The 25,679-nt window shown below is 40.0% G+C and overlaps 4 protein-coding genes across 4 annotated transcripts in view; 1 reads left to right on the top strand and 3 right to left on the bottom strand.

The window, feature by feature from the left end:
- LOC145492985 (uncharacterized) overlaps positions 1-25,679 on the bottom strand; it is a 40,408-nt gene that overhangs the window by 8,159 nt on the left and 6,570 nt on the right. The window lies entirely within an intron of this gene.
- Positions 102-4,733, top strand: LOC145492998 (uncharacterized). The gene is made up of 2 exons (XM_081472401.1): positions 102-1,215; positions 4,135-4,733. The coding sequence occupies exons 1-2, from the start codon at positions 737-739 to the stop codon at positions 4,730-4,732; spliced, it is 1,077 nt and encodes a 358-aa protein (XP_081328527.1). The 5' UTR covers positions 102-736; the 3' UTR covers position 4,733.
- Positions 6,607-25,328, bottom strand: LOC145492982 (gamma-aminobutyric acid type B receptor subunit 2-like). The gene is made up of 17 exons (XM_081472373.1): positions 24,968-25,328; positions 23,523-23,660; positions 15,183-15,353; positions 14,672-14,773; positions 14,366-14,431; positions 13,761-13,958; positions 12,993-13,229; positions 12,132-12,195; positions 11,869-11,952; positions 11,538-11,688; positions 10,583-10,823; positions 10,344-10,466; positions 9,655-9,981; positions 8,904-9,074; positions 8,173-8,315; positions 7,651-7,736; positions 6,607-7,186 (listed from the first exon to the last, which is right to left on the bottom strand). The coding sequence occupies exons 1-17, from the start codon at positions 25,214-25,216 to the stop codon at positions 6,621-6,623; spliced, it is 3,117 nt and encodes a 1,038-aa protein (XP_081328499.1). The 5' UTR covers positions 25,217-25,328; the 3' UTR covers positions 6,607-6,620.
- Positions 15,507-21,036, bottom strand: LOC145493000 (adrenocorticotropic hormone receptor-like). The gene has a single exon (XM_081472403.1). It carries the CDS (start codon positions 19,947-19,949, stop codon positions 18,924-18,926), a length of 1,026 nt encoding a protein of 341 aa, XP_081328529.1. The 5' UTR covers positions 19,950-21,036; the 3' UTR covers positions 15,507-18,923.

Here is a 25,679-nt window from a genome sequence, read left to right as displayed (position 1 = left end):
CTTCCTCTTTAAAGATTGTTATTATTATTATTATTATTATTATTATTATTATTATTATTATTATTATTATTATTATTATATAAGACGTAAAATTTAAATTAATAACCGGAAAATTAAATGTTTTAGAATGTAATCCTTCGCTGTATATAACCTTATATGTATATATAGCTGTCCCATTTCTGTAGTCTTTTAAGAACAATGCTGTTATTGTTAGTCATTTCTATATTCCATGAGTTTGGACAGGATCGTGTTTTGGTCTTTCCCCAGCTGCACCCCGTTGCGTTTTAGTGCGTGTATTCCACGCGCCGGGTTATTACTTCGCTAAGCTTGCGATCTCGACGAACTCAAGGCAAAATAGAGGGTCTGTGGTCAGTCTAGGCGTACTCTACTTCCTCTTATAGAACGTTAAGCGTGAATAGAAAAAACAAACACAAGCGGAAAAAATGAACCCACGTGCATAAAACTTTATAAATCTATAGTCCATGTTTCACAAGTCCTGTCCATTGTCAAAGAGTGAGATTATTGCATCATTTGTTTACGCAGGCAACTTCCTACTCCCATAGGAGTATTTTAACCAATTAAAACGTTTCATTTGTCGTTGCACGTGAAAATCAAGATGGACTATGAACTCGACGTGACTTCGCGTCTTGGCGAAACATAAATAAAGTTAGGCAATAGGCTATACATTTCGTCTTTTGTTTTCACGTTTGAACTGGTTGGATAGAATCAACTTATCATGGACGGCGAAGAAGAAAGAAATGGCAACGGCGCCGAGGCATTTGAAGAAACCGATCTCAATTTGGCTTACCGGTTTCTGGATTCACTTCCAAACGATGTTCATGTGTTAAATAACCTGCCTGATCCGCTGAAGATCATAAGGATAAATCTAGCTGGAAACCACATACCCGTGCTTCCTGACTCTATAGGGATGTTTCTTAACCTTAGAGAAATGGACATCTCAGCAAATGGCTTGGCTTACATAACTCCTCGAATCGGCGAACTGCGACATCTGAGAACCTTAATCGCAAAGAACAACAATCTGGTGGACTTGCCGAAAGAGTTTGCTCGACTGGTAGCACTAGAGAATCTCAACTTGAGTGGCAATGGATTCGAGTCATTTATGCCGCAAATGTTTGAACTAGTCTCTCTGAAAACTCTGTTCTTTGGAGGCAATAGGGTCGATGTAATTCCACCAGATATCCAGTCGCTACAAAGGTGGGTATTTTATGTTAACTGTAAGCGTATAAGCTTACCTCGTGTAAATTGGCTTTGTCGGACAAAATGTGCTACAATTTTCGCGAATCATTACATGGAAAAGATCAACAGGAAATTTGCTATTCGTGTTTTTTTCTTTTTTCTTTCGAAACAATCACTTAAGCTTATTTCTGTTAATATCGTGCCGTACGAAAAATATTTTCTTAGCGTGCGTTCTCATTATCTTGCAGATGCTTAGTCATGCAACCATTATTGTTTGAAATGAATCTCTTTATCTCAAAATCTAACGTTAATTTCGCTGACATGTGAAAGTTTGTAAGAGGAAAAGTGCTTAGACCACGTTAAAGTAGAGTGCCTGCTTGACATTTTTATGACCCAATGATTTACACTGTAAAAAACGCTTAGTCACAAGTAAGACTTCCATAAGCTTACATTCGAGAATGATTAATTCCAATATATTTTGTGCCAGTGATATATTGGCGGACTACCCAGAAGTTCTTTTCAATTTTTTTCAATATGATGTGAACAAAGTGTTATTTCTTTAACATTGGTACATGTATAAAAGTGATATTGAGCCAGCCGGTATTAGATATTAATCGTAGCTAGAACAAAATTCTCAATCTTGACTTAGGCCCAGGTCACACTAGAGCCAATTTTGTTTTTATAACTATTATCCAACTGCAGCAAATACCGTCCAAATAACAGTACAAATATACAACAATATTGTACAGTTATTTGTACAGTAGAAAACCTGTTTGCCGTACATGTGCCGCATGTACTCAAAACTGTCACACTCCAGACACTCTCCCTCCAGACACTCTCCCTCTTTCATTGATAAATTTAGTGACTACAGCAGCTGGATAATAAATGGCCGTTTTTATACTAAAGATGCATTATCCATCTGGACTAACTTGGGGAAACATTTGTAGTTCGTCTGGTTATGCGTCTCTAGTATAAAGATGGGCACAAGACGTATTATGCATCTAGAAGAACTATCTCTCCTAGTTCGTTGTTCAAGATGAATTTCAAAGTATAGTTTATCTAGACGCATAATACATCTTGTGCCCGTGTTTATACTAGAGACGCATAACCAGACAAACTACAAATGGTTCCCCAAGTTCGTCCAGACGGATAGTGCATCTTTAAAATAAAAACGGCAAGGACACATTATTCTTCTGGACAGATAATGCGTCCTCCAGTATAAAAATGGCCAATCACTTCTTAGATGTTTTGTTGTGTAGTATCGCTTTACATTGTTGCTCGTTGTTTGTATTTTGACTCACCCAACAGACTTGTGTGGATAAAATAATATTACGGCGAGAAAATAACTTTGACAGCTAGTACAGGTTGGCACGTGCGATGGCAGGACAAAATCCTTTTTTACCCAGTCCATCTGATGCTTTTTACAGTTATTTCAATGCAAATGAGGAATATATGGCGTTTTTATTCAAATTCTTATGACTTGTACCCTAGATCCATTTACTGGCAGCAATTTGAAGAGATGGCTTCAGTGGCGCAAGCAACAACACAAACCCAAGCTGAGCAAAATCTACTCTTCTAATTATGGGCCGAAAATCCCGAGGTCCTGTAGAGAAGAACATGCAGCGTGGAGAAAAATCTGTGAAGAGTTAAACTCTCACATGGAATCGAATAAAAATAATACTTAACTGAGAAACATAGATCTTGTGACATATATTTCAATCAGTAACGTATTGGTTCCAACATGTTGGTCTAATGAGACCACTGCCAAAATTTGGAACTTGCAAAATTTTTGCCAATTTTTTTCTTTGCCAAAAATCGGAAATATTTCAATTTCCTACAGTGCGACCCGGCCCATAATCAGCCTCTGGTCACATGGGTATCCAATTACAACAAGTGTAATTCGGTACCTACACCATTTGCATGTCAATTATGCATGCTTTAATGGCTTTATTAGGAATGTTTACTTCAGTTTCTAAAGCCTGTGGAAAGCGCTAACTACCGACTTTTTGGCTCAAAAGATCTCATAATAAGGCCTTTTTTAATTTTGAAATTTTTTATAGATACAACTAATTAGACGGACTTTGTGTCATACAATTCAGGGAATAAACATGCTTGTAATTTTAAAGCAGCCTCTTGCTGTGCACTCCTCCAATTTTGAAATTATTTGCCCTGTTATTCCCTGAATTGTACTCCACTCGGTCCAGTTACTATTGCATATTATTTAACAATTAAATTCCAGGAGCATGCATTGAATATGATTTGGCTATAATAATTATCTCATATCCAACAAGTCTGAGTGGGTAATAACCTATGATGGCATTATCTAATAATCCAGTTTTTAATGAGAACAATTAGAAAATAGAGCAGTTTTCAATAATTTGAGTGTCGTAAATTCAAAACCAAACCAACTGCTTACCAGTTAGACAACTTGGCCAATCTCAAACTGTAGTAAAACCAAAACCAAAACCAAGTAACTGCCTGATTACTTTCGACAGTCAATTGAAAACCGCAAGAAAATACATGCGCTCACTGGGTTAAAATTGTGTTTCTACATGTATGACTCGATAAACACAGAACTAGCACAAGCTGTTGACGTAATGATGGTGCAAGCAAAGAGAATTCACATTTTGATGATCAAAGTTATCAAGTTGTTTTCTTGTTTTCGAGGCAGAATTGTCTAAAATAAATACAAAATGCCCCAAAACCTGTACTCTTTTCATATTGGTAGAGCAGGGTTTAATTGCTTATATAGTCTATACATACCATGATGGCTAAGCCAAAGAAAGCACTTGAATCCAGTTCTTTAGTGATGACTATCTTGTCCACTCAAGCTGGCTTTTATCTTGGGTATTTGTTTGTTTGTTTTCTTGCACATCACATTTACATTGTAAAGATGAAACAGCCTTTTAACTGTGCTTTGAATCTTTTACATTGTAGGTTGGAAATTCTCTATCTTGGTGGAAATGAATTGACATCGGTACCAAGTGAACTGGGCAGCCTGCGCAAGCTTAAAGCTCTAAATCTCTGTGACAACAAAATTGAATCCCTGCCATCTTCACTGGTAAAACTGACACATCTACAGTCTTTGAGTCTTCACAACAACAGACTGACATTGCTTCCTGTTGCACTTATAAAACTGCGAAATCTGGAGGAGTTGAGCCTGCGGGATAATCCTCTTGTTGTACGTTTTGTTCGAGACATGAGCTTCAATCCTCCTTCCTTATTAGAACTGAGCGGGCGCTGCATAAAAAATATGGGAATCAAATATGGTACAGAAGACCTTCCTGTACATTTATTGCAGTATCTTAACAGTGCTCACCGTTGCGTGAACCCATGCTGTAAGGGAGTGTACTTTGATGCCCGTGTGAGGCATATCAAATTTGTGGATTTTTGCGGCAAGTATCGACTGCCACTTGAACAGTTCCTTTGTTCGCCGCATGTTGATGAAAGATGGGAAGATTGTTCATCAAGTAGCAGTGAAGATGAAAGTGTTCCTATACCTCGTGAGAGATTGAGAAGGGTTCTACTAGGGTAATAATCTAATATATTTTTATTATAACGCGAATAAGTGTGTAAATGTACTAACATTAAGAATATAATTGTATAGTAGGTAGGAAATTCCAGATTTTTTCTTGTTCACTCAATCATGAAAAATACACTGTACTTCTCCCCTGCATAGCCTTTGCAGAATCAGACATCAGACTGTACCATTGCTTTTTTGTTTTGTTGTTCAAACTAATTAAGGTAATCCTAAATGTAATCTCTGTGAATATCATTGACTTTTTTTCATCACAAATAGCAAGATTCTCTCAGATATGCAGAAACTAGCAATTCCAAAGAGAGTTAGCGTGCGAATGCAGATATATTTCTGGCTGTCACTTGTCCCTGCCGAAACAAGTGACAGCCAGAAATACATCTGCATTCACTTGCTAAAAGAGAGCTTGCCTGCCTCTTTTGAGTAAATGTCCTCCTAACTGGCTTATTCGAAACATTGCGGCAAAAAACACTGGCATACATGGAAATAATCAATAAATGAACTTAATAAAAAGGGAAATATTTTGTTACGACCTATTTAAAAGGATCTAACTTAACTGATATGAAAATATTTTTTCATTCATATGAAACAATGGATTGTTTTAGTAGTAGATTAGGATAGAGTATTTTGAAAAACATTCACAAAAACATATAATTTTGGTGAAACAGATCTCTTTGTCACAGTCTACATATTTTATATATTTTTAGAAATGTAAAGGTTATATCCAAAGGCTTGAGATAAGTTATCGGACTTGAGTTAAGGACTTACTGAAAAAGTACATGTTTATGGGATTGGTAATAGTAGGCATTAAAAAGATATTTACTGCAAGAAGAAAATTAATGAAAATTTAGCTCACCTTCCCTGAATGTAGACATTTAGAGGAAGGATAGATGTTTAACTGTCCTATTTTTAATTGGCTCTAGAATAGTGCTTTTGGTATGTGATGAGTCTTGGACACAGTGTGGACACAGTCACTTAAGGGTGGGAGTGTTAGATTCTGGATCAGATTGTCCCAGTTTGAACCCTGGCTGGGATTACAGTGATGTGTTCTTTTGCAAGACACTTTACTTCCACAGTGCCTCACTCAATCAGGCCAGAAGTATAAAATTAACAGATAATGAGAAAAGTTTTGGGTGAAGCGACTTATGATACATGTATATTTGAAAGGGAGGGAGAGGGGTACCTGTGACAGACTGGTATCTTGTTTAGTGGGAGTGGCTACTGGCGATACCTCTTAGGCTTTGAGTTACAGAAACCAGGTCCCAGTTTTTTGAAGGCTGGACAGCGCTATCCACCAGAGAAAGCGCTATCCAGTGGATAAGTGTTAACAAAACAAACCGGATAGCATTATCTACCCATCAAACAACCTGGGCCAGAATGCCGGATGTTAAACTAATGTGTTTCCAACCCTCTTACTTATATTGTCTATTGAAATGTTGAAGAATCTCACTTACATGTAATATTTAATACAACACAACTTCAGGTAAGCTAACTGGCTTTCCTTCCAAAACTCTGACAAGCTGTACTTTGTAAGGTCAAAATATAAATTCCCCCTACTGGCTGACACACTCCACTTGATTTTAGTTGTAAGAAGAAACTAGATGTTATCAAGCTCGTTAGAATTTAAGGGTTATTTAGGACTATGTAGCTGTGGTTTTCAAATACACAGTATGTGGGGAAAAAAGAAGAAAAATCTGTACACGTGGAATACAACTATTGAGTAAGAGCTAGTGATGCCTGGGGAATAAAAATGCTAAGTTAAAATTGCCACTCGCATTGACTTTTATTAAGTCTTCTAAGCTCACCAATAGTAAAACAAAACACCTTTTCAAGGCATAGAAAAACAAACTAATTTTTCAAAGGGGCGACCATTGTTGCTATAACCAAGTCAAACGTTGAATTCTTCGGAACTTTGTATTTTCTCTTTCCCTGGCTTTTTTCTAAAGTCTGCTGGAGTTTTCACTTGAAAACAAGTTTCTCCTGTTTGCGATTTGGATACCAGAACTACGCTTCCCTTTCGTTGCACTTCGTCCTTTACGGCTGGTAAGGCGTTGGCGTTCGAGTCCATGACCTCTCCCTTTTTGCGCTTACTGTATCTTGCTCTGGCAGAGGGGAGGGGTTGGACGGAAGCTTTTGTCGTGGGCTCTGTGTAGAAAGGACTTTCTAGCCGGTTAGTGAGCGACAATTTCTTCCTTGGCGTCGCTTCGTCGTTAGTTTCGGTGGAGATTGCGAGATTGTCATACGCTTCTTGAACCTCGTTGTCGACTGAGCGCGTCCTGGCTCTAGTCTCGATTTGAGGAATATCTTTTCTGGCCCGTGGAGGTAGAGAGTACTTTTTCGCTACGGCTGTGTGAGCTTTTGCGAGGTCATTTCCAAGAAGAACACCTTTGTCTATCTTGGATGACGAGGGAGGGTATTGTTGTCTTGGTGACGAAGGTTCCCGTTCAGCATTATCTACATCAGACGAAAATAAATAAGCCAAACCATAGGAATGAAATAGTGCCTCATTCAGGGGTGGATCTAGGATTTTTAAAGGGGGAGCTAGTACTTTGGGGTTGAAAAATCAATGAAGCATGCCCCTGAAATGTTGCAATTTGAGAAGTGAAGCCTAATTCAAAGCTGTCATACCAGAAATACTAGCAATACCACAAACTAGAAATTACAATGAGATACATGTCGAGAGTTTTTAGCTTCATTTCTTCCCAAATTTTCAGAACCTTTCTCATTTTTTGCTTCACCACGAGGGGAGTGGCTAGCCACCTAATCCAACCCCCCCTCCCTAAATCCGCCCGTGTCATTTAAGTGGTCAGACCAAGGTTTTATTTGGGTACAAGCATAGGAATCTAGCTCTCGCTAAAGCTACAGGAAGGCAGTGCTGAAGTGTCCTAAATGTGCTATACTTGCTTGGAATTGCTCACCTTCAGATTTGTTTGTGTCACTTGAAGCCGACACCACTCCACTGTCTGCTACCTCAATACGAACACTCCCACTAAGACTATCATCCCTAAGAAACACAAAGGAAAACAAATTACAGGACAAGTCCGTTCCAACTCCATAGTGATTGGCGTTTATTGCTGGCGCTTAACCTATTGATTAGGGTACACCCTTTAACCAGTGCGTGGGTGGAGAGATCGAAACGCTGTGAGAGTACCTTTCGTTCAGGGGCTCTTTTACTACCGATGGAAAGTTACTGCGATCTGAAATTGGCCCTTTGGCAGTCTTGGACTGAAAATCTCAGCACCGTTGATCATGTACGCTCTTGTTACGTCAGAATGACGCCCCAAGGATTCCAGGGGATTTTGAATACTAACCAGTGGTACTGTTTGTTCTCGCAAGTAAGATGAACTAATAGAAAATGGGACAAATTAACATTGCATTCCTTCTCTTTCTGCTTTGAGAGGACTTGAGAAACGTTAAAACGTTACGAGCTAGGTGCTTACCTGTCGCCTCTGATATTCAGTCTGGGAGTAGATTGTGGTATGGTATCAGGCCGTTTAACGGTCTTTGAGATTCTCCGAATGTTCTCCATTGGTACACCTCGTTTTCTCAAGCGAGTCTCGAGCTGAGTTATTTCCTCTTCTTTCTGAAAGGATCGAAAACCTAAAGTTAGTTTTAGCAAATCTATCTTCTTGCTTTTTTCGTTTATAGTGAACGGGGGAGGGGTACGCTGGATAAAAACAGCAGAGTTTGAGAGCCGTCAGTCGACATACATAAAGGAAGCCCGGAGGTTACTCCCTTTAATGGCCTATACGGGGAGGCTCTGTCCGAAACTGAAGGTTACCTTATTCAGGCTTCGTGTATATAAAAGGATAGGAATTTCACAAGTTGAGGCATATGAAAGGGGTAGGTAAATCTGTCATTAGTTATTTAAAAGGACCTTTAATTAAAATATTTCAAACATGGCTGTATTATTTGATTTATTATGCATCACATGAAAATGATAAGAAGATTTCTTTTTTTTTTTTTGGTGATGTATTCATAATACGGGCCGGTTGTGAAAGGATGTGACAGGGGTACCTTTTTTCAATTTACAGTATACGAAAGAGGTACCTTTTCTGTCAAAATGGTAAACAAAATGGTAAGGGATTGGATCTCGGGGCGGAGCCTCCCGATATAAAAAATTTGTAGAGCAATCCCCATCCCTCCTGGAAAAGAAGCTTTTATATCTTACCTCAGCTACTAGGTTTTTAAGGTTGGAGTTCTCGGCTGCCAAGGCGATGAATTTGGGACCTCCGATTCCTTTATCTTGGGAAGTTGATGACTCTCCGCTGCTCTGGCTTGACGAGTTAGTTGTCGCCCCACTTGTATTGAGCACGTTTGGATTGCGCTTCACTGCTATAAACTGTGAGCCGGGACCAAAAGATAGATTGTGGATGAAGTTAGATCGCTCTGCGGCTCGGTAATAAGTAAGGCATCTTTCATCCCCCAACCCTTTCCCACCACCTCACACTCAACCTCGTTCCCAGGGCCTTTTCCCTGGCTTGGGGGCGGGGCTGGGAAAAGTCCCTGGGAACGAGGTTGCCTCGCACTCGGGAAGGGAACGCAAAGGAATTTGGAAGTAGTCTCATTCCGTCACGTTTTCACTGTTTTTGATTTGACAAAATATCCTCATTTTTCGTATGAGTGCTACCATAAGCAACGTTTTAGCCATTATTGTAGCTAACAGCATTATTTAATAGGTACCATACTGTGAAGATGATGTGAACTGCGGCGGAAATACAAATGAAAGGCAGATCGGACTATCGCACTTGAAATTGCAACTAAAGCAATTACAAATTAAATTCGACTGGATGACCATAACTAAGAGTGGCCCAAGAATGTGAGAAGCATTACTTTGTACTTCCACTGCACCCTCTGTTACGGGCGTCTTGCTGCCCTCACTGAGGGATCCTCCTACAATTTACTGGCAACTTATTGCTCACCTTAGGGACAAAAACCAAACACAGTGTCACAGTGGTGCAGAAGACAATAAAGAACGCTGTAAGAGCAAACGTGGCATTTTGCGCCTGTTCTATCATCAGTGCCGCAGGAACACCAACAACGCTCAAGATGACAACATTGTACACAGACATCCCAACATAGCGAGAGTCGTTAAGTGCGGGAATGTTAACGTGTCGTGTTTCCCACGCGAGGAAGACACCAAACAGCAGGAGGAGGCCTTTGGTGGCAAACAGAACGCCAAACCAGATCGTCTTATGCTGGCAGTCGCAGTATTCCCATTGAGGCAATGTGTCAAACTCGACTCCGTGCTGTAAAAGATCATCAGGATAAAGAGGAGTTTAATGTAAGTGGGGATCTGATCATCTAGGACCAGTAGCAAGAAGGGAAACGTACCAAAGGAAGTAAGGGAGTGAGTGAGTGAGTGAGTGAGTGAGTGAGTGAGTGAGTGAGTGAGTGATTCATTCATTCATTCATTCATTCATTCCTTCCTTCAGTCAGTCAGTCGGTCAGTCAGTCAGTCAGTCAGTCAATCAGTCAATCAGTCAATCAGTCAGTCAATCAGTCAGTCAATCAGTCAGTCAGTCAGTCAGTCAGTCAGTCAGTCAATCAGTCAGTCAGTCAGTCAGTCGGTCTTAAGCCGTTCTGAAAATCCAACTCGATCTTGTTTTACCTCAATGGTCCCGTCTTGAAGCTTTCTTATAAGCGAGTCGACTCCCGTCCATACACTGAGAGTCAAGGTATCAACCAACAGAAGCGCACCAACAAAGAGAAAAAGGCTGCCATCTTCAATAACCTATAGCAATTACAAATAAAGAAAAAAAGAACATTCATAAAGTTCAGTGCGAGCTAGACTAGGGTGTTCCTTAGCTTAGATATCTTCGCAAAACGGACAAACGATTCAGATCTAACCTTTTTTCGTAGTTTACGGTTGGTAAAGATGACGTACACCCTCCATATCTTAGCAAACATGGCGCCAAACGCCGTGGTGAATCCAAGAGAAGCGAGCCATATTCTCGCCTGGCAATTAGCAGAGTATCGACCGGGTGATACCAGGTTACCATCCAATCCAAACAGAAATACTGATAAGTACATGGTTATGCATCCTATAACAATGGTGTTATTCAAGCGCGGGCTGGACATCTGAATGTATCTGTCAAGGAAAGTGAAAATGTCCAACTGAACTGCAATAATTTCCTTAAATGTCCAAGGTGAGGTAAATGTATTTACTGTTTTGGCAGTTAAGTCGGGTGCTGGAACTTTTGTTAGAGCTAAATTAAACTGGAAAGTGCTCGTCAAGTCCCGTGTTCACGTTAGCTAAACGGCGTGTCACAAGTCAGGAGCTTTAATCCGCCCGATAGTCTATCAGTCGGCTAGGTGGTCTCTCGATCGGTCGGTCAGATCAGTCATTCATTCAGCTGTAAGTCAGACGTTTCTGCACAAACGCGGTCAGTCAGTGAGTAAGTCATCTAGTTACTCAGTTACTCAGTCAGTGAGTCGGTCTGTCGGTCGATCAGTCGCGGGCAGTCAGTCAGTTTATCTGTCAGTCAGTCAGTCGGTCAGTTAGTAAGTTATTCAGACAGTCATTTGGCCAGATCATTCATCCAGTCGGTCAGTCGGACAGTCAGTCAGTCATTCAGTCAGTTTTCAGGATCATCTTTATTTACAAACATGTTTTCGCATTTATTACGATAGTGCTCTTCCGGCGAGAGTGGTCTATAAATGACAATACTGAAGAAATTAAAGCTATCCGTCTACATTAGAACTACAAGGTCGCCATTATCTCTGAGTCAGTCTGACAATCCTTCTTTTGTAACCTTTTTTCCACGACACCCGGGACTAAGAACAAAGCAGTAAAATAGTTTACCTGTAATTCCGAAGCTTGATGTTAAAAACCAAAAAACAAACTGCCAGGATAATACAAAGGACAGTGATGACACACACGACTCCATACAGAACTGAAGATATGGTCATCAATTGCAAGACGAGCTTTGTACGATCCGACGGCGGACCACTGCCTTGGAAAGAACGAAAGAGAAATTATTGCCACAAAAATAAACTTCGTGCCCGAAGACGATGCAGCCAGATTGACGCAAATCTAACGCGAACGTCACTAGCAGATCTCGAGTATGCTTAACTCTTTGAAGAGTGAGCAAGCATTCTAAGAACTGTTACGTTTTGCAAAATCTTAATCTTACCTTGCCAAACAAAGTTGGATTCCTTCACATTGAGTATACTATCATTTTGATGCAGATACAATGAGACCGTGATTTCTTCTCCATCTGAAGTAATAAAAGAAAATAGGATTATAAAGTAGGGATGCAGGACTCATGCAGAGCTGTTCTCATTCTTGTCAGTAAGCGTCAATTGAGACAGTAACTCAAAACAAGAGTTCAACGTACGTAACAGAGTTGTTCATAAATATACTTGTAGAAAAATTATTATTTTTTTAATCTCTAACCCTGAAGCTGTTCAATCTTCATGTAACCCATTCGATCACCGCTAACAGTGAACTGTACCGGACCCTACCAAAGAGAAAATAAATAAGTAAGTGAACCCATGATGGAATACAACTATTCGCTGGACATGTAAGCGCCCTAGTTTGCACTTTACAGACTCTTATTTTCTGGTATTTTTATTCGATCGTTGAACGCGCGGATAGAATCGCGAGAGAACTGGAGGCCTGCTCAATACGGGAGACTTGACGGGGTTGGGAGTGGGGACCGACAAAAATATTCTGTAATCTTCGTTTGGTTCGATCCACTCGCCTCTCCGCACCCACCCCCATGTGCTTCGCCCTTGCGCTCGCCTCCTTCGCCTTTTTATTGGCACGGGTTGAGAAAATAGAGTTCGCTTTTTCTTTCGCGTGCGTTGAAAAGTAAGGAGGCTGCTGTGAACAGTTTAACTATTGGCCAGAGAAGTTACCTCTGTTCTTTGTTGTCTAACCTCAAGTGGTTCTGCTGTTTTACTGTTGCATTATTACTCTTACGAGCTAACATAACTTAACTTATAAAGTATAATGCAATAGGTTAACAACAAAGAGCCTAAGAGAGAGGCAAGAAGCAAGCAACACTTATCAGTCTTTTTTAATTGGGTTGTATCACAGACCCAATTGGTTCCCTTTGTTGATGATAATGAGCAAATCTCAACACTCTTCTTCAGAAAAAGCAACTTTGTCCCAAAACAAAATTACCTATAGCTGAACGACGCTCTGCCAAACCAGTCGTTTGCACGATACAAAGTTATAAGTTTTGCCGGTTCAACCACCGTACATACCGACCCCTTCCCCGTCACATTAAGATGATTTGTCTCGCCTACTCACAGTAACGCCTGTAAAGTTCGTTTCCTCCAAAGACCTGTTAAAATATTCCATGACCTCCGTATTGGAGTAAGTGAAATTATCTATCGATAGCCATGATTTGGTTTCCCTTAGGTACTCTTCTGTCTTGTTTAGAGCCATTGCTAGTGTCCAAACTGCATCGTATGCGAATCCAGCATCAGTGTCTTGTAAAGATTTCCCAGTGGCTTTCTCGTATCGAGCTCCAAACTCTGCTCGTGACTAAAAGCAACATGATGCGAATGAGTATGCAAGCAAATTTGACCAAGACCTCACTGAGTTATACGTTGTACAATCACGCATTCTTGACGAGTAGCGACACTTGAATCGACAATTTTCGAGTTTCCTTTTGCCTTTGTGTCAAAACGAGTCTTCGCGCAAAACCATTCATATGCTGAAAATGTGTTCTCATTTTTATACAAATCAAACTCATTTTCATATAAAAGGTTTCGCTCGAGGACTTGCTTTGAAAACAGAGGTGCGAGGTAACTCGGAAATGGCCTATTGCGGGATTTGCACAACAGACTATTTCCGGGCTGCCCATTGATTTTGCGTGATGAAAACGAGTGTTCGAGCGAAACAATCCATGTAAAAATATGTTCCCCCTACAGATTCATTTTTATGCAAATCAAACTCATTTTCATATGAAAAATTTTCGCACAAGGACTCGTTTTGAAACAGAGGCACCAGGTAACTCGGAAATAACCTAACCCCCTTCTTATCAGTGAGTATATCGTAGAGACTATTGGTTACCTGTCCAGATACAGTAACAGTGTTATCAGGACTAATCTTGAGGTTATCACAGGCGATGTATCCCTTTACAGCTTTATTCATCTCGTCCTCAGTGCACGCTATTGATTCGTTCTTTAACCTTATCTTCCACCAGTTCTTATTAAACCAGCCTGGTATAAGCCAAGCATAGCGGGCGCCATACATGCCAGCGTGAAATGCCTGTAGAACGAAAAAAAGAGAACAGGCGAGAAAAACGTGGAAAAAAGTCGAATTGCGTGGGGTCATGAGGTGTGGAGAAGGAAGGAAGGGGTAAAAAATTATTTCTAAGCTTCAAAGCAGAACTACAATAGTTTGTCTTTTCAAGACCTCAGTTCTTCACTTTCACACGCCGTCACTCTACTGGCCACTGATATACTAAATCAGATGCCGAGTGTTCACACATGGATGTAATGTATTTAATTTTGAATTCAGTGCGACAATTTGTCTACTCGGCTGCTTAGATCAGTTATAGAGTAAGTTATGAAACGTATTAGTTTCTCCCGGTCCCGGTCTTGAATCGTCGCATTCATGGCTAGTTGAGACTTGAACTATACGTGCATCAAGGTTTTATTATTGTATATATTTACCTGGCAAAAAACTTTCCTTGCGTATCTCTCGTCAAAATTTCCAATTATTATCCTGGCTTCTTTCTCCTATTAATAAATTTAAACCAAAACAATTATTACTAACCGTACTCCTCAACTCATGTTGGCCATTATAGTAATTAATTTTTTTCTTTCTTTGAAAGAGTGTGAAGGTATGGCGGTATGAAAGGGTCGCGTGTGAGGCTCCAAACGTGAGCCCGCTGGTGACATGTAGTTACACGCAAAGGAGTGCGCACGAGCAGTATGTTACATCAAGCATACTTTGCTATAAGGTAAGTGGTAACTAACCTTTAAGCTCTTCACTTGGGTCGTGGGATCCTCGGCAAAAGTCTCCGATGAGAGAATCTGAATATTTTCCTTTGCAAGTTCGTTATGCAAGTCGGCAGTAGTCTGCAGAAAAAAAGGATTAAAAACGCAATTGCGATTTGTATATGAGCCTTGCAGGCGCGGATTCAGGGGTTCTGAGAGGGTAAAAATAGGAGGAGGAGGAGGAAGACGAAGAAGAGCAGCAGTAGAAAAAGGTTAAACTGAGAAGGAAGAGGAAGAGGAAGAGGAAGAGGAAGAGGGGGAGGACCAAGAGGAGGAGGACGAAGAGGACGAAGAAGAAGAAGAAGAAGAAGAAGAAAAAGAAGAGGGAGCAAAAGAAGAATAACAAGAAGAACAAGAACAAGAACAAGAAGAGGAGTAGAAAAAGTTCAGCCTGAGATTGAAGAGGAAGAGGAGGAGGAGGAAGAGGTGGAGGAGGAGGAGGAGGAGGAGGAGGAGGAGGAGGAGGAGGAGGAGAAGGCATTGGTCTTACCTCAGAATCAATAATATCGCTATGTCCTATGAGTCCCACTTGCATCCAGTTGAATTTCTTTAGGAGGGCGACACGAGCTTTGTTACATGCCGCATCTGATGGTATTGTTCTAAAGAACAGGGGATATTTGTCTTTCTTCGTTAAAGTTGGGGATGTCGACCCGTACGATACCTGTGTGAGGAATACTTGATTTAAAAAAAAACATTGTTTTAAAAAAGGAATTATTTTGTTTAGTTTTTCTTATGTATATTGTGTTTGTAAATTAATAATATAAAAATTAAATATCATTTTTTAAAAGATCATGTGAAATAAAATATTGCGTGGAAACAAATTTAAGGGTTTCACCTAAACAAACATGAAATTTGCAATTTGTTAAGCTGGGAACTATTTTTGGCGGTTTAGTAAATACAGTATCACAGTGTCGAAATAGATGTGTCAGGGTGATGTTTTGCGGTGAAAACCTGCCGGTTATCAAGGCGCCAAACTATAAACGTTTTCGACATTAAGAACTTAGAACTGTAAATAAGGAATTTAGTAGAAACAGAGACCCATATATAAGCTTCTGATAATGAGTCATACCTAGCTCATAGTTTCTCTGCTCAATTCTAAAATTAGTGGAAATGTCTTTTAAAGATAACTAGATATTATTTTCGCTCACTGCTATTAACTTTGCACGGATGTTGTAACTTGACTCAACGCCGTATTCCGGTTTGAATGCCGCATTAATGGATCTGAAGATTGTCTCAAGGACATGTGGTATCCTAGATACACAGGAAGCTCGCAGGCACCAAGCTTGAAACCTGATCAAACCACTCATGATTTCCACGAAGTATACCTTTCACGCATTGAATCTGGGGGACTTTAAATTGAATTTGGACTCTTAAACACTTAAGGAAGCTATGAGAGCACTCGAGACCATCATAAATCTGTTAAATGAAAGATATATGGCTACATTTCTCTCTAAACTTTTTTTTAATTTGCAGTCTCAGTTAATTTGCTTTACATCTTGTTCACGGGGGAAAATCACAGGAGAAAATTGCAATTAGTATTCATTCACTCTCGCTTAAATGGCAGTAACGAAAATTCATTTGTGCACCACATTTGCATGCCTTGTTGAGATTGAATGAGGACGATATTAAAGATATTTAGACATGAAAAGCAAATTATTAGAAAACACTGTGATTTACATGGCTTTGCAGATGTGCGCTGTTTCCTCTGAAACAACAATTCAAAAGAAGACTGAAATTACCTAAATTTGTTTTCATCGCCGGAGTAAAATGGGTTTTTACGACTTGTAACACAACATGGTGGCATGAACTAATTGAAACTAATTGAATCTTTTTTCCCAACCCCGAGGCATTAGATTTTCGGATTGAGTAATCTTCAGGAGTAAACCTGGAGCGGTCGTCTTTTTCTTTCGATATTAGAGAGCTTGAACAAAGCGCGACGGCGACGGCAACGAGAACGTCACCAAACAAAAGATTTAATGGGCAGGACAATGGCTGTGCACGTGCGTTATAAATCTTGGTACATTTCTTTTTTGTCCTCTGCAGAACAAAGACGCGAAATGACTAGTACGTTCTGCGTATTTTGGAAAACGCAAACAATGGCGGCTTATTTTTCGTATTTCAATTTAGCTTGAGCAAGTTCTGAGGCCAGCAGGCGCACTGAACAGATGTAGCAGGGTGTGTAGACAACTGCGAAATATCGAAGGTAAAACATAAATTCATATTTTACTAGGAGTTGTCCTCGGAGTCGCCGTCGTCATTGCTTAAGCTCTCTTTTATTTGATGCGAGAAGTATCAGAGACAGGTGAAGCTATATGTATAAGACATTGCCAATTATACCACTTGTCACATAACTGAAATGAAATACAGCACTACTGGAAGCCTAAAGCAATAAAATATGAAGCAAATAAGGCTGTACGTTTACAATCAATAGCTTTTTTCACACACAAAAAAAATTGCTCAATCTGACTAACAAACATTGGTTACTTTATTTCGTTAATACAATGCTTCAGCAAAATAAACGTACGTCGTATGTTGTAAAATATAAAAGAAACAGTCTCTTTTCGCTGAATTTGCAAAACAACGTCGTTAAACGATTCTTTGATGCTAATCACATGTTTGCCTTACAACAGAGAGATCGTTTTACAATTTTTCTTCTCTTCAATCACGCTTTTTGTTTTTACAAATTTTTAGCCAGTGACGGTTAGGGAAGTGTCTAGACAATACAAAGGATACAGTCAATACATAGACTTGCTGTTCATGCTTTTGAGAAAAGAACCATCAGTTCTCGTTACGTCAAAAACCGCTAATTTAAATATCCTGCAACAAAGACTTTATACAAAAAATTCCGGTCAGGAAAGGGGTTTGGTCCACCGACGGTTTTAATTAATAACCAGTATTTCAGGCTCTCAACAGAGTATAGAATATAAATGTAGACAATGTAGTGTTACACTGCTTGGATTGATTCGCGAGTTTGTGTGACTGAGTACGATGTGGGGTTTATTTCAAATGCAGAGTTAAGCGCGGTTTGCTGTCAGAAGGTGATTTGTCAATGCAGTTAAAATTAAGTAATTTATATGTGAAGCAAGGTTTGTAAAGAGCTTTCACTTATTAACAATGTTCTGTGGTATGTTGAAATAGAGCTCAGAGTGATTAAATATAATTTCCACTTGTAAGTGCGATTGCCTACCAAACTTGAGTTAAAATGCAATTTGAAGAATAAAGGTTCCTTTTACCATGTTTAGTTTTTATCATTTTGAACGAAGGCACATTGTCAACATTTTGCGACCTGAAGCACAAGTTCGTGCATATTTTGTAAAATATTTATTTTCACTCTACACCGACACACTAAGTCATTAGATTATCTTTTCTGTCTACCTGTTTTTGCAAAGCTAATTCAACTGATGGCATTCAGTTTAATTAAACTGACCTAGAGGGCAACGAAAGGCTACTGTGAAAACAAAGTCAAAGTGTTCGGCAACCTTGGAAGGCTTTTCAAAGCAGCTTAATGGGTATTAGTATGTCAGAATAATGAACAAAAGCATAAGAAAGTGTACTCCTAAAATTCCGTGTGTGTAATGTTTGCCCCCGGCCACAAATAACCAGGACTGCTTCAAGACATTAAAAGTTGTTACGTACACGGCAACGTTATTCACAAACGATGTGTTGAAATTTAACTTAAAAAAATAAATACTCTTTATGAGTTAATCCCTGAAGTCACACAAGGACATTACATAGCCTACTCAGTTTAATAAAATAAGACGTAACGTATATCTACTTATCTGCATTTAATACGCAAGAGCAGGAGCAGGAGTCCAGTAAATGCGTAAATAATTCTATGACCTCCTGTTGTGATACTGCTCCCGCAAGTTCGGTAGAAGCTAGCTGAAGCTGACAGTGTGATCTATCAAGATCATTTGTTGACCAAAGACAGCCAGACATCAATATTTATCAGAATCTATGACATATAAAAACAGACATGTTTTAAGTCTGGTCAACCAAAAGTGAAACCGTTTGTGCTGAACATTCAATTATCAATTCAGGAATGCGATAATTCATCGTTTCGTGTAAACCACACTTCCTTTACATGTCTCGTCTCGTCAAGAGATTAAATCTCGTTATCTGACTTGTATCATGTATTCAGTCGCGACATTATTATCACAGGAAAGAAGTTTCGAATTATTTGAAGACTGCAGTTAGGTTGACTGTCAATTAAATTTCGATCACGTTGTGTTTATGTCTGTCGTACTGCCATTTCAATCTCTAACCCTGTCGACGCTGTGGGCCCGGTCTGAGCGCGAACACGGTTCGACTGGCGTGAAAACGCCACTCGACCGTACGACACCTCGCGAAGACTCGATCTGATTTGGCTACTTCGAAGCACGTAAATCATTGGGTCGAAAACAGGCGTCATTAAGGCGGCCAAATCTGAGAGAGGGTACAGCAAATGATAGAAATAATTTTCATCCACCTTGCCTGTTTGATAGACCGCTGCAATGACAAGGGTTGGAAGAAAACAAAGAACGACAGCCCCTGCCAAGTAAGCCACTGTTCTTGAAGATTTCGTCTCTTGGATGTCCTCGGCATTTCGAGGAGCTGTTGGCCCATGACCTATCGACGCGCGTACCCGCCGCGTTAGAAAGCAAACTTTGCAGTAAACAAATAAAGTTAGCAAAATGCAGGGAATTAACAGTACTGCCGCTATAATGCTGTACAGACCCACACTAGCGCCCGGAGAGAACCGTGCGAGTGTTATAAACGAGATCCATATAACCCAGATAAGAGAAATTGTGAGAGCAATTCGCCGCTTTGTCATATAGGCTTGGTATCTGAAGGGATGGAATATGGCCAGATATCTCTCCATTGTGATTAGAATAATCGTGATCGCGGACAGACCTGTAAAGATGAAGTTAGTGAACGTGTACATGACCAAGGCGACGCAGGAGAAGTCATGTTGGGGTGTAGTCAGCTTGCTTCCTTGATACACCACGAACGAAGGTAGTGTTATCAGCCCCGTTAAAAGGTCAGATGTGGCGAGGAATAATATTGAAGTGTTGTATACGTTACGAAGATCGGGTTTTCTCAGAACGCCCAGAAAAACCATCAAGTTTGCCACGATAGCACAGGGACATGCTAATCCGATGAATACACAAGTAAATACGGTCACAATACTAGTTTTGACGTCCGGTCTATAAGGAACAGTATTCACCGGCAATGGAAGATCTTGGCAACTTGTAAGGCTGACGTTTGTCATGGCCATTAATCCCAGTTGTGATGCCCTGGTTTTCCTCAGTCGCTCAGCTGCTTTAACTGAATCTTGTTCAAAACGTTACTCCGTTGATGTTCGTATTGCAAACAAAGCTCAATGAGTTTTGCTGACTAAGTGACAGTGTTGCTTGACGATGGAATAAATTGACAGGAGAACAAATCACTTTCGACAGTTTATAAATGGCAACTTCGAAACTGGCAACTTATTTGCTTAGTTGACCTTTTTATACCACTCGGAGATAACAGTTTCCGCGAATTTGGCCTGTACTCATTTCCGTCTTGCACTGAACTGAGCACGCGAGAACGGAAAGCCGTGTAAGGTTAAATAGCGCTCGGGCAGTTAGTAACACAATCCAATCTAAAACATTCTGCACGGGCAAATAAAACTCAAAGATAAAATTTGATTGCTTTTTTCTGTGTAGTTTTTGCGACGTTTGACTGTTTTTATATAAACATGAATTTTCCCAACCTTGCCGTATATTTGGTTAGCTATTCACATAAGAGTTAGCTGGAAATATTTATTTTTTTGGTCAAGCTACAAAAACTTTGGATGAGGATAAAATAGCCATTAAAGCAATAAACGGTTCTTTTGTAATTCGCTCAACACAACGTATTTTTTCGTATTTTGGTGAGGCGGATTGTTTTAAAAACTCGGACATTGTTTTTCAATCAAATGAGGTTCAAGACAAATTACTTTCTGTACTGAAAAGTCAACTTAATAAAAAAACAAGATTTTTCGTTTCATCGACTGAGAGCAGAACAGAACAGACTAGTGAAATATGCAATGGCTTTTAAACCTGCATTTTTATAAAGCCTCAAAAGATAAAATCTACAGAATTCTTATTACAAAAATGGTCGTGTAGATGAGATTGACGATATTTTATCGCTTATTCACAGAACGAAGAGATATTGCAATTATGTTCTCGGGCTTTGTTCGACTTGTTTACCCGTCATAAAGTAAAACACCAAGCTAAAAGATATCACAGAAAGCTGTTTTCTTGCTTGATACTTCGTTCATTTGTTAATTATTTTTCCTAGAACGAAGCATTGCTTTAAATGCAGTATTTGGTTACTCATCACTTCGCAAAGCGAAACTTATGGCCAAACTGTGTCATCGGCACTCCATGTAAGCGTATGCAAATTACCCAACAATTGCCAGCGTGAATTATTGTGGGAACTCGAAACTAAACCAACACCCTAAGGCAATGTAAATTACAATCGTGCATCACAAAGGAGTTATTAAGTTGTGTCGATTACCCGTGGCTTGCATTTAAGGATATTAAATGTCAACAACGAAATGGCAAAAACAAATCTTGCTTGGAAAAACATTTTACATGCAAATTCTAGTTGCGTTTAGTACAGGTGCTAGTCTGCGAGCAGAGTCTCCTTCGATTTTCCAAGAAAATTAGGAAGATCAATCAAGACTTTGCTTGCAGAGTAGCTAGACAGGTGCGAAAGTTCGATCCGAAAGTTAAATGCAAGATTTGCTCGTGCTCGGACTGACAAGCCGTAAGAGGGGTTTTGTAAGGGAGCGCGAATAAAATTAATCTGATGTAGTGACTTGTTTATAACATGAAAAAAATCAAGACATCGGATCTCTTTGGCAATCTTTGGGCAGCTGCTGTTGAAAACAATTGACGGGAGGTTAATTCTGCTCACAAATCTTCGGGAAAACTTCGAGTCATTTTCGGGAACCTTCGATCTGATCTCTTTCCGGCAATCATATAGTTCTACAGAAATGACTCTTATTGAGTAGCAAAAACCATCTAACCAAAAAAACTCTTGACATGCCGCTAAACCAATTAGAGCTGACTAAAGTTTTCACTCTGCGTTTTGTTGCTGCGTAGCGAAACGAGGCAGCCCGTAGGTCTGTCTCGTTTTCATGTCTCACTAGATATGGAAACGAGATTACACGAGTTTGCATTATCACAAGAGTTTTTTTGGAATTTTTATCAGAAGGTTGACTTATAGCTACGATGTTTGTCTTTTTCACTTCGAATACTCTTACCGCGACTTCGAAAGACGGCTGTAAAAAATTATTTATCGAAACGTAAGACAAGTTCTGAAGTGAAGAGCTGCGAGCCGGCTGAGTACTGAAGTTCGAAACTACTTGACGAACGCTAGAAAGATAAAACGCTCCACATGATTCACGGCCAGGAAAACTCTGCGGTCTGGTCAATGTTTGCTAAGAGTTACAGCTGTGACGTTTTCAATTTCTCTTCGGATACTATTCCAACAAAAGCTACAGATGAACTTCTAAAGAGCTTCGACTGCTGCCGTGAGTACCGAGGTTCGAAATACTCAACAAAAGCTCCACGTTATTTTTTAAAGAAAGGAAACGGTAAGGAGAACTCTGCGTTTTGGTCAATGGTTTTCTAAAATAAGAAAAAGTAAACAACAAAAATTGAAAAAAAAAAAAAAAAACTAAATTCTAAAGGGAAAAAAGGAGAAAATAAAAATAATTATCCGGCCCTTCAGAGCTCGAACTAAGAACTAATTGTGATTACATTGCGCCACATCCACAGTTATGTGACATTAAACTAAATGTTCTCCATACTGCTACGTAGCATTCGCTTTCTAATTACTAGTTCCATTTAATTCATTATAGTTTCTTCTTTTTATACTGTCATACGCTGGTTTTTGCAGGAACTGATGAGGCTATCCCGCCCGTTCGGGATTGCCCACTCAGTGATCCGATCCCGTGAGAAAAATGGTAACCCTGAGGCCACATAGGAAGTCATGATTATTGACCAAGCATTTCTTTTCAGTTACTTGTATATTGGCCTCGTTTTCCTGCGTGACCTTGGACCGAAACGCAGACACGGGTTCCATTAAAAGGCACAAACAGCGACTTCATGTACCCATACAGTGACTTCATGTACCCATACAGCGACTTCATGTACCCATACAGTGACTTCATGTACCCATACAGCGACTGCATGTACCCATACAGTGACTTCATGTACCCATACAGTGACTTCATGTACCCATACGGGGACTGCATGTACCCATACAGTGACTTCAGGTACCCATACAGTGACTGCATCTACCCATACAGTGACTTCATCTACCCATACAGCGACTTCATGTGCCCATACAGCGACTTCATGTACCCATACAGCGACTACATGTACCCATAGAGTGACTTCATGTACCCATACAGGGACTTCATGTACCCATACAGTGACTTCATGTACCCATACAGTGAATTCTGCTAAGGCTTCCGCTGTGGACCCTCTGAGGCTGAGCACCCTAAGAGGTACTAAACCTGCTTTTTTAACCTCTAAAAGGTACAACAAGCACCCCCGTCCTGTGGAAGTTCCCCAGGACAGCAGTTGTAAATATCGAAGCATCAAAAGTTAAGTTGCTACCTTTTTGGCTGCCGAAACAACCTGGAAGTGCTATTTACAAATAGCACTATTATGGTTGATCATCGCCGATCCCTGATAGAAATTTGTTGCCGTGTTGAGGGCCAACCGCCATATTGGTGTTTTTTTTCGCCGGTCAAGACACTTCAATGTCTTAAAAATGTCATTGCAATAGTTGCTAATGTGAGTCTACTCACCATGAGCAGATTCCACGTCTTGGCCACTTCTGCTATCCTCTCGGACACTAAAGAGCAGCCCGCCCCTAGTAGAGCTATCTTGTTTGGTTCTTTGTTCATCATTTCAAAGAGAACACGCGATGCATGGTCTGCTCTACACTACAAAAACAACAACAAGACATTTTTGGGTCACGTTTCCGTTGGTTTCTAGTTTCCAGGATACATAATGCCGTAACAATTAACAGAAGTCTATGTTATCGGCATCACTCCGCAGTAATACTGATGTCCGCTGTACATTCAACTCAATGTAAAGTGGCTATAGAGTGAACTAAAGAACTCAAAACTTACATATCTTGTAAGGTCAGTGCCCGGGAGGTACTCCCAGAAAAGTTGGGTGGGGGTGTGCGGCCTACTTCCCAAAACACTTACAATAATCATGATCAAATCTGCGATTTTTGCTACCGTATTTATGACCTGGCCAAAAATTCGATGCCCTATTTATGACTGTTGCGGCTGGCACAGTTGCCCTAAACATGATGAAGGGCTTTTGTTGACGGTCTTTTTGATAGTGATGAAAAAGTAGCTTCTTCTAAGAAACATACACAATTCAAGGCTAGAGTGCTAAAACCATATCCTATTTAAGATCACCAAATGGCCAAAATCGATACCCTATTTATGACTAAAACGGCTGAAAAACCATACCCTTTGGGACCGCACATACCTATATAGCCCATATAAGGGAGTAGGCCGTCGGGGGAGGGGGAGGGGGCGGGGGGGGGGGGCAGAGTTAAGTTAATCTTATAGCTAGCCTTGATGTACTGATCGACGCTGAAAGGTTACAAGACTGCACCAAATTGAAACAACAGTGTATGTTTAAGTTGCTTCCAAGCAAAAACGTGGCGAGGGGTCGGGCATGCGTCGAACTATCATTTCAATTCTTGGATGTAGTAAAGAAACCTCCGTTACTCTGGATCTTCGAGAAGTTTACATTTCGAAAAAAATCACTTACATTTCCTTTCTGTTTCAATCATATAACTCCTGTGGTCAGATAACGAATGTTGGGGCGGTTTCAAGGGGTACGTATGGAAGACCGTAAAAATATTTTCCAATATTAGGATTGCACTGTAATAAAATCATCAATTTTCCACAGCTGTTGTTATAAGAATGTATGCAGGAGTAAGAGAAATTTATATCGATTAATATCTTCTTGCTGACTCTTATGTGATGACTGGATATATTGTTACATGTTTGTATACTTTGTAACTCAAATTACTGCTCTGTTTGCTTTTCGTCTTGAACGGCGTTCTCTAAACTTTCTTTTATAATAACTACGCATGATAACACGACATTTCTTTGAATTTACACCAAGGTTTATAATCCCTAAGGTTACAATAAGTCTTAATTGTTATTTCCTTAACGATCTTGTCTTACTTGCACTTCTAAGGTATCTGCAATTTGCCTCTTACCTGAGTGTCATTTACATGAAATTGCAGCCGATATCCCGGCAAAACAGCTTTCTTTTCCACGTCTTCTATAGCCATAGAAACTGCTAGCTGTATTAGTTCACCTTTCATAGAAGACTGCCTGCCAGTGCTAAGTCCAGTGAACGGGTAAAGACCTCCAATATATAACGATTGAAACGCCAGAGTTTTAACTTGGAATCGAAACATGTTTGCAACTACGAGATATAGGAATGCGTCAAAAATACTCCTCATAACGATTTCTTTGTTGAATCAAATCTTTTGTATGAAGATGATGATTGCCAACAAGGCTTAAAATGACCCCCTTAAACGGTCGTTGTGTTGTAGGGTTGTAACAACTTTAAACTTGCATATGGCAGTTGCCAATCAGAAACTAAACTTTACCTTTGCTTCGTTTCAACTGTTTACATTTATTAGCCCGCAGAATATAATTAGCTGATCTTTGGTCGTTAATGTTTCTTTAACATGCTAATGCGATTGATATGTTTACTTGCGACAAGATGACGCGCCGTATATACAGTATTAAATGGAACTGTATACTGTATGCCAAATACCCAAAAGGCTAGCCTCATGCAGACCCCGTCCACACTACACCGGAGGAATTTGAAAATGCAGCTTTATTTGTATGGTTTAGGCCTACCGTCCACACATATCCGACACGAAAACGGAGCTTTTCGAAAACGCTCTCCAAACTGGA

The sequence above is a fragment of the Orbicella franksi genome, chromosome 7 (genome assembly GCF_964199315.1).
Source record: "Orbicella franksi chromosome 7, jaOrbFran1.1, whole genome shotgun sequence".
In the NCBI taxonomy this organism is placed as follows: Eukaryota; Metazoa; Cnidaria; class Anthozoa; order Scleractinia; family Merulinidae; genus Orbicella; species Orbicella franksi.
This window is presented reverse-complemented; position numbering and strand designations above follow the sequence as displayed.

Coding starts and splice junctions, on each gene's coding strand:
- LOC145492982 (XM_081472373.1), bottom strand. CDS start 25,216: ATGAGGAGTATTTTTGACGCATTCCTATATCTCGTAGTTGCAAACATG. Junction 9,982..10,343: donor TTCAAGACGGGACCATTGAG/GTAAAACAAGAT, acceptor GATCTTTTACAG/CACGGAGTCGAGTTTGACAC. Junction 8,316..8,903: donor TTAAAAACCTAGTAGCTGAG/GTAAGATATAAA, acceptor CGATCCTTTCAG/AAAGAAGAGGAAATAACTCA.
- LOC145492998 (XM_081472401.1), top strand. CDS start 737: ATGGACGGCGAAGAAGAAAGAAATGGCAACGGCGCCGAGGCATTTGAA. Junction 1,216..4,134: donor GATATCCAGTCGCTACAAAG/GTGGGTATTTTA, acceptor TTTACATTGTAG/GTTGGAAATTCTCTATCTTG.
- LOC145493000 (XM_081472403.1), bottom strand. CDS start 19,949: ATGGCCATGACAAACGTCAGCCTTACAAGTTGCCAAGATCTTCCATTG.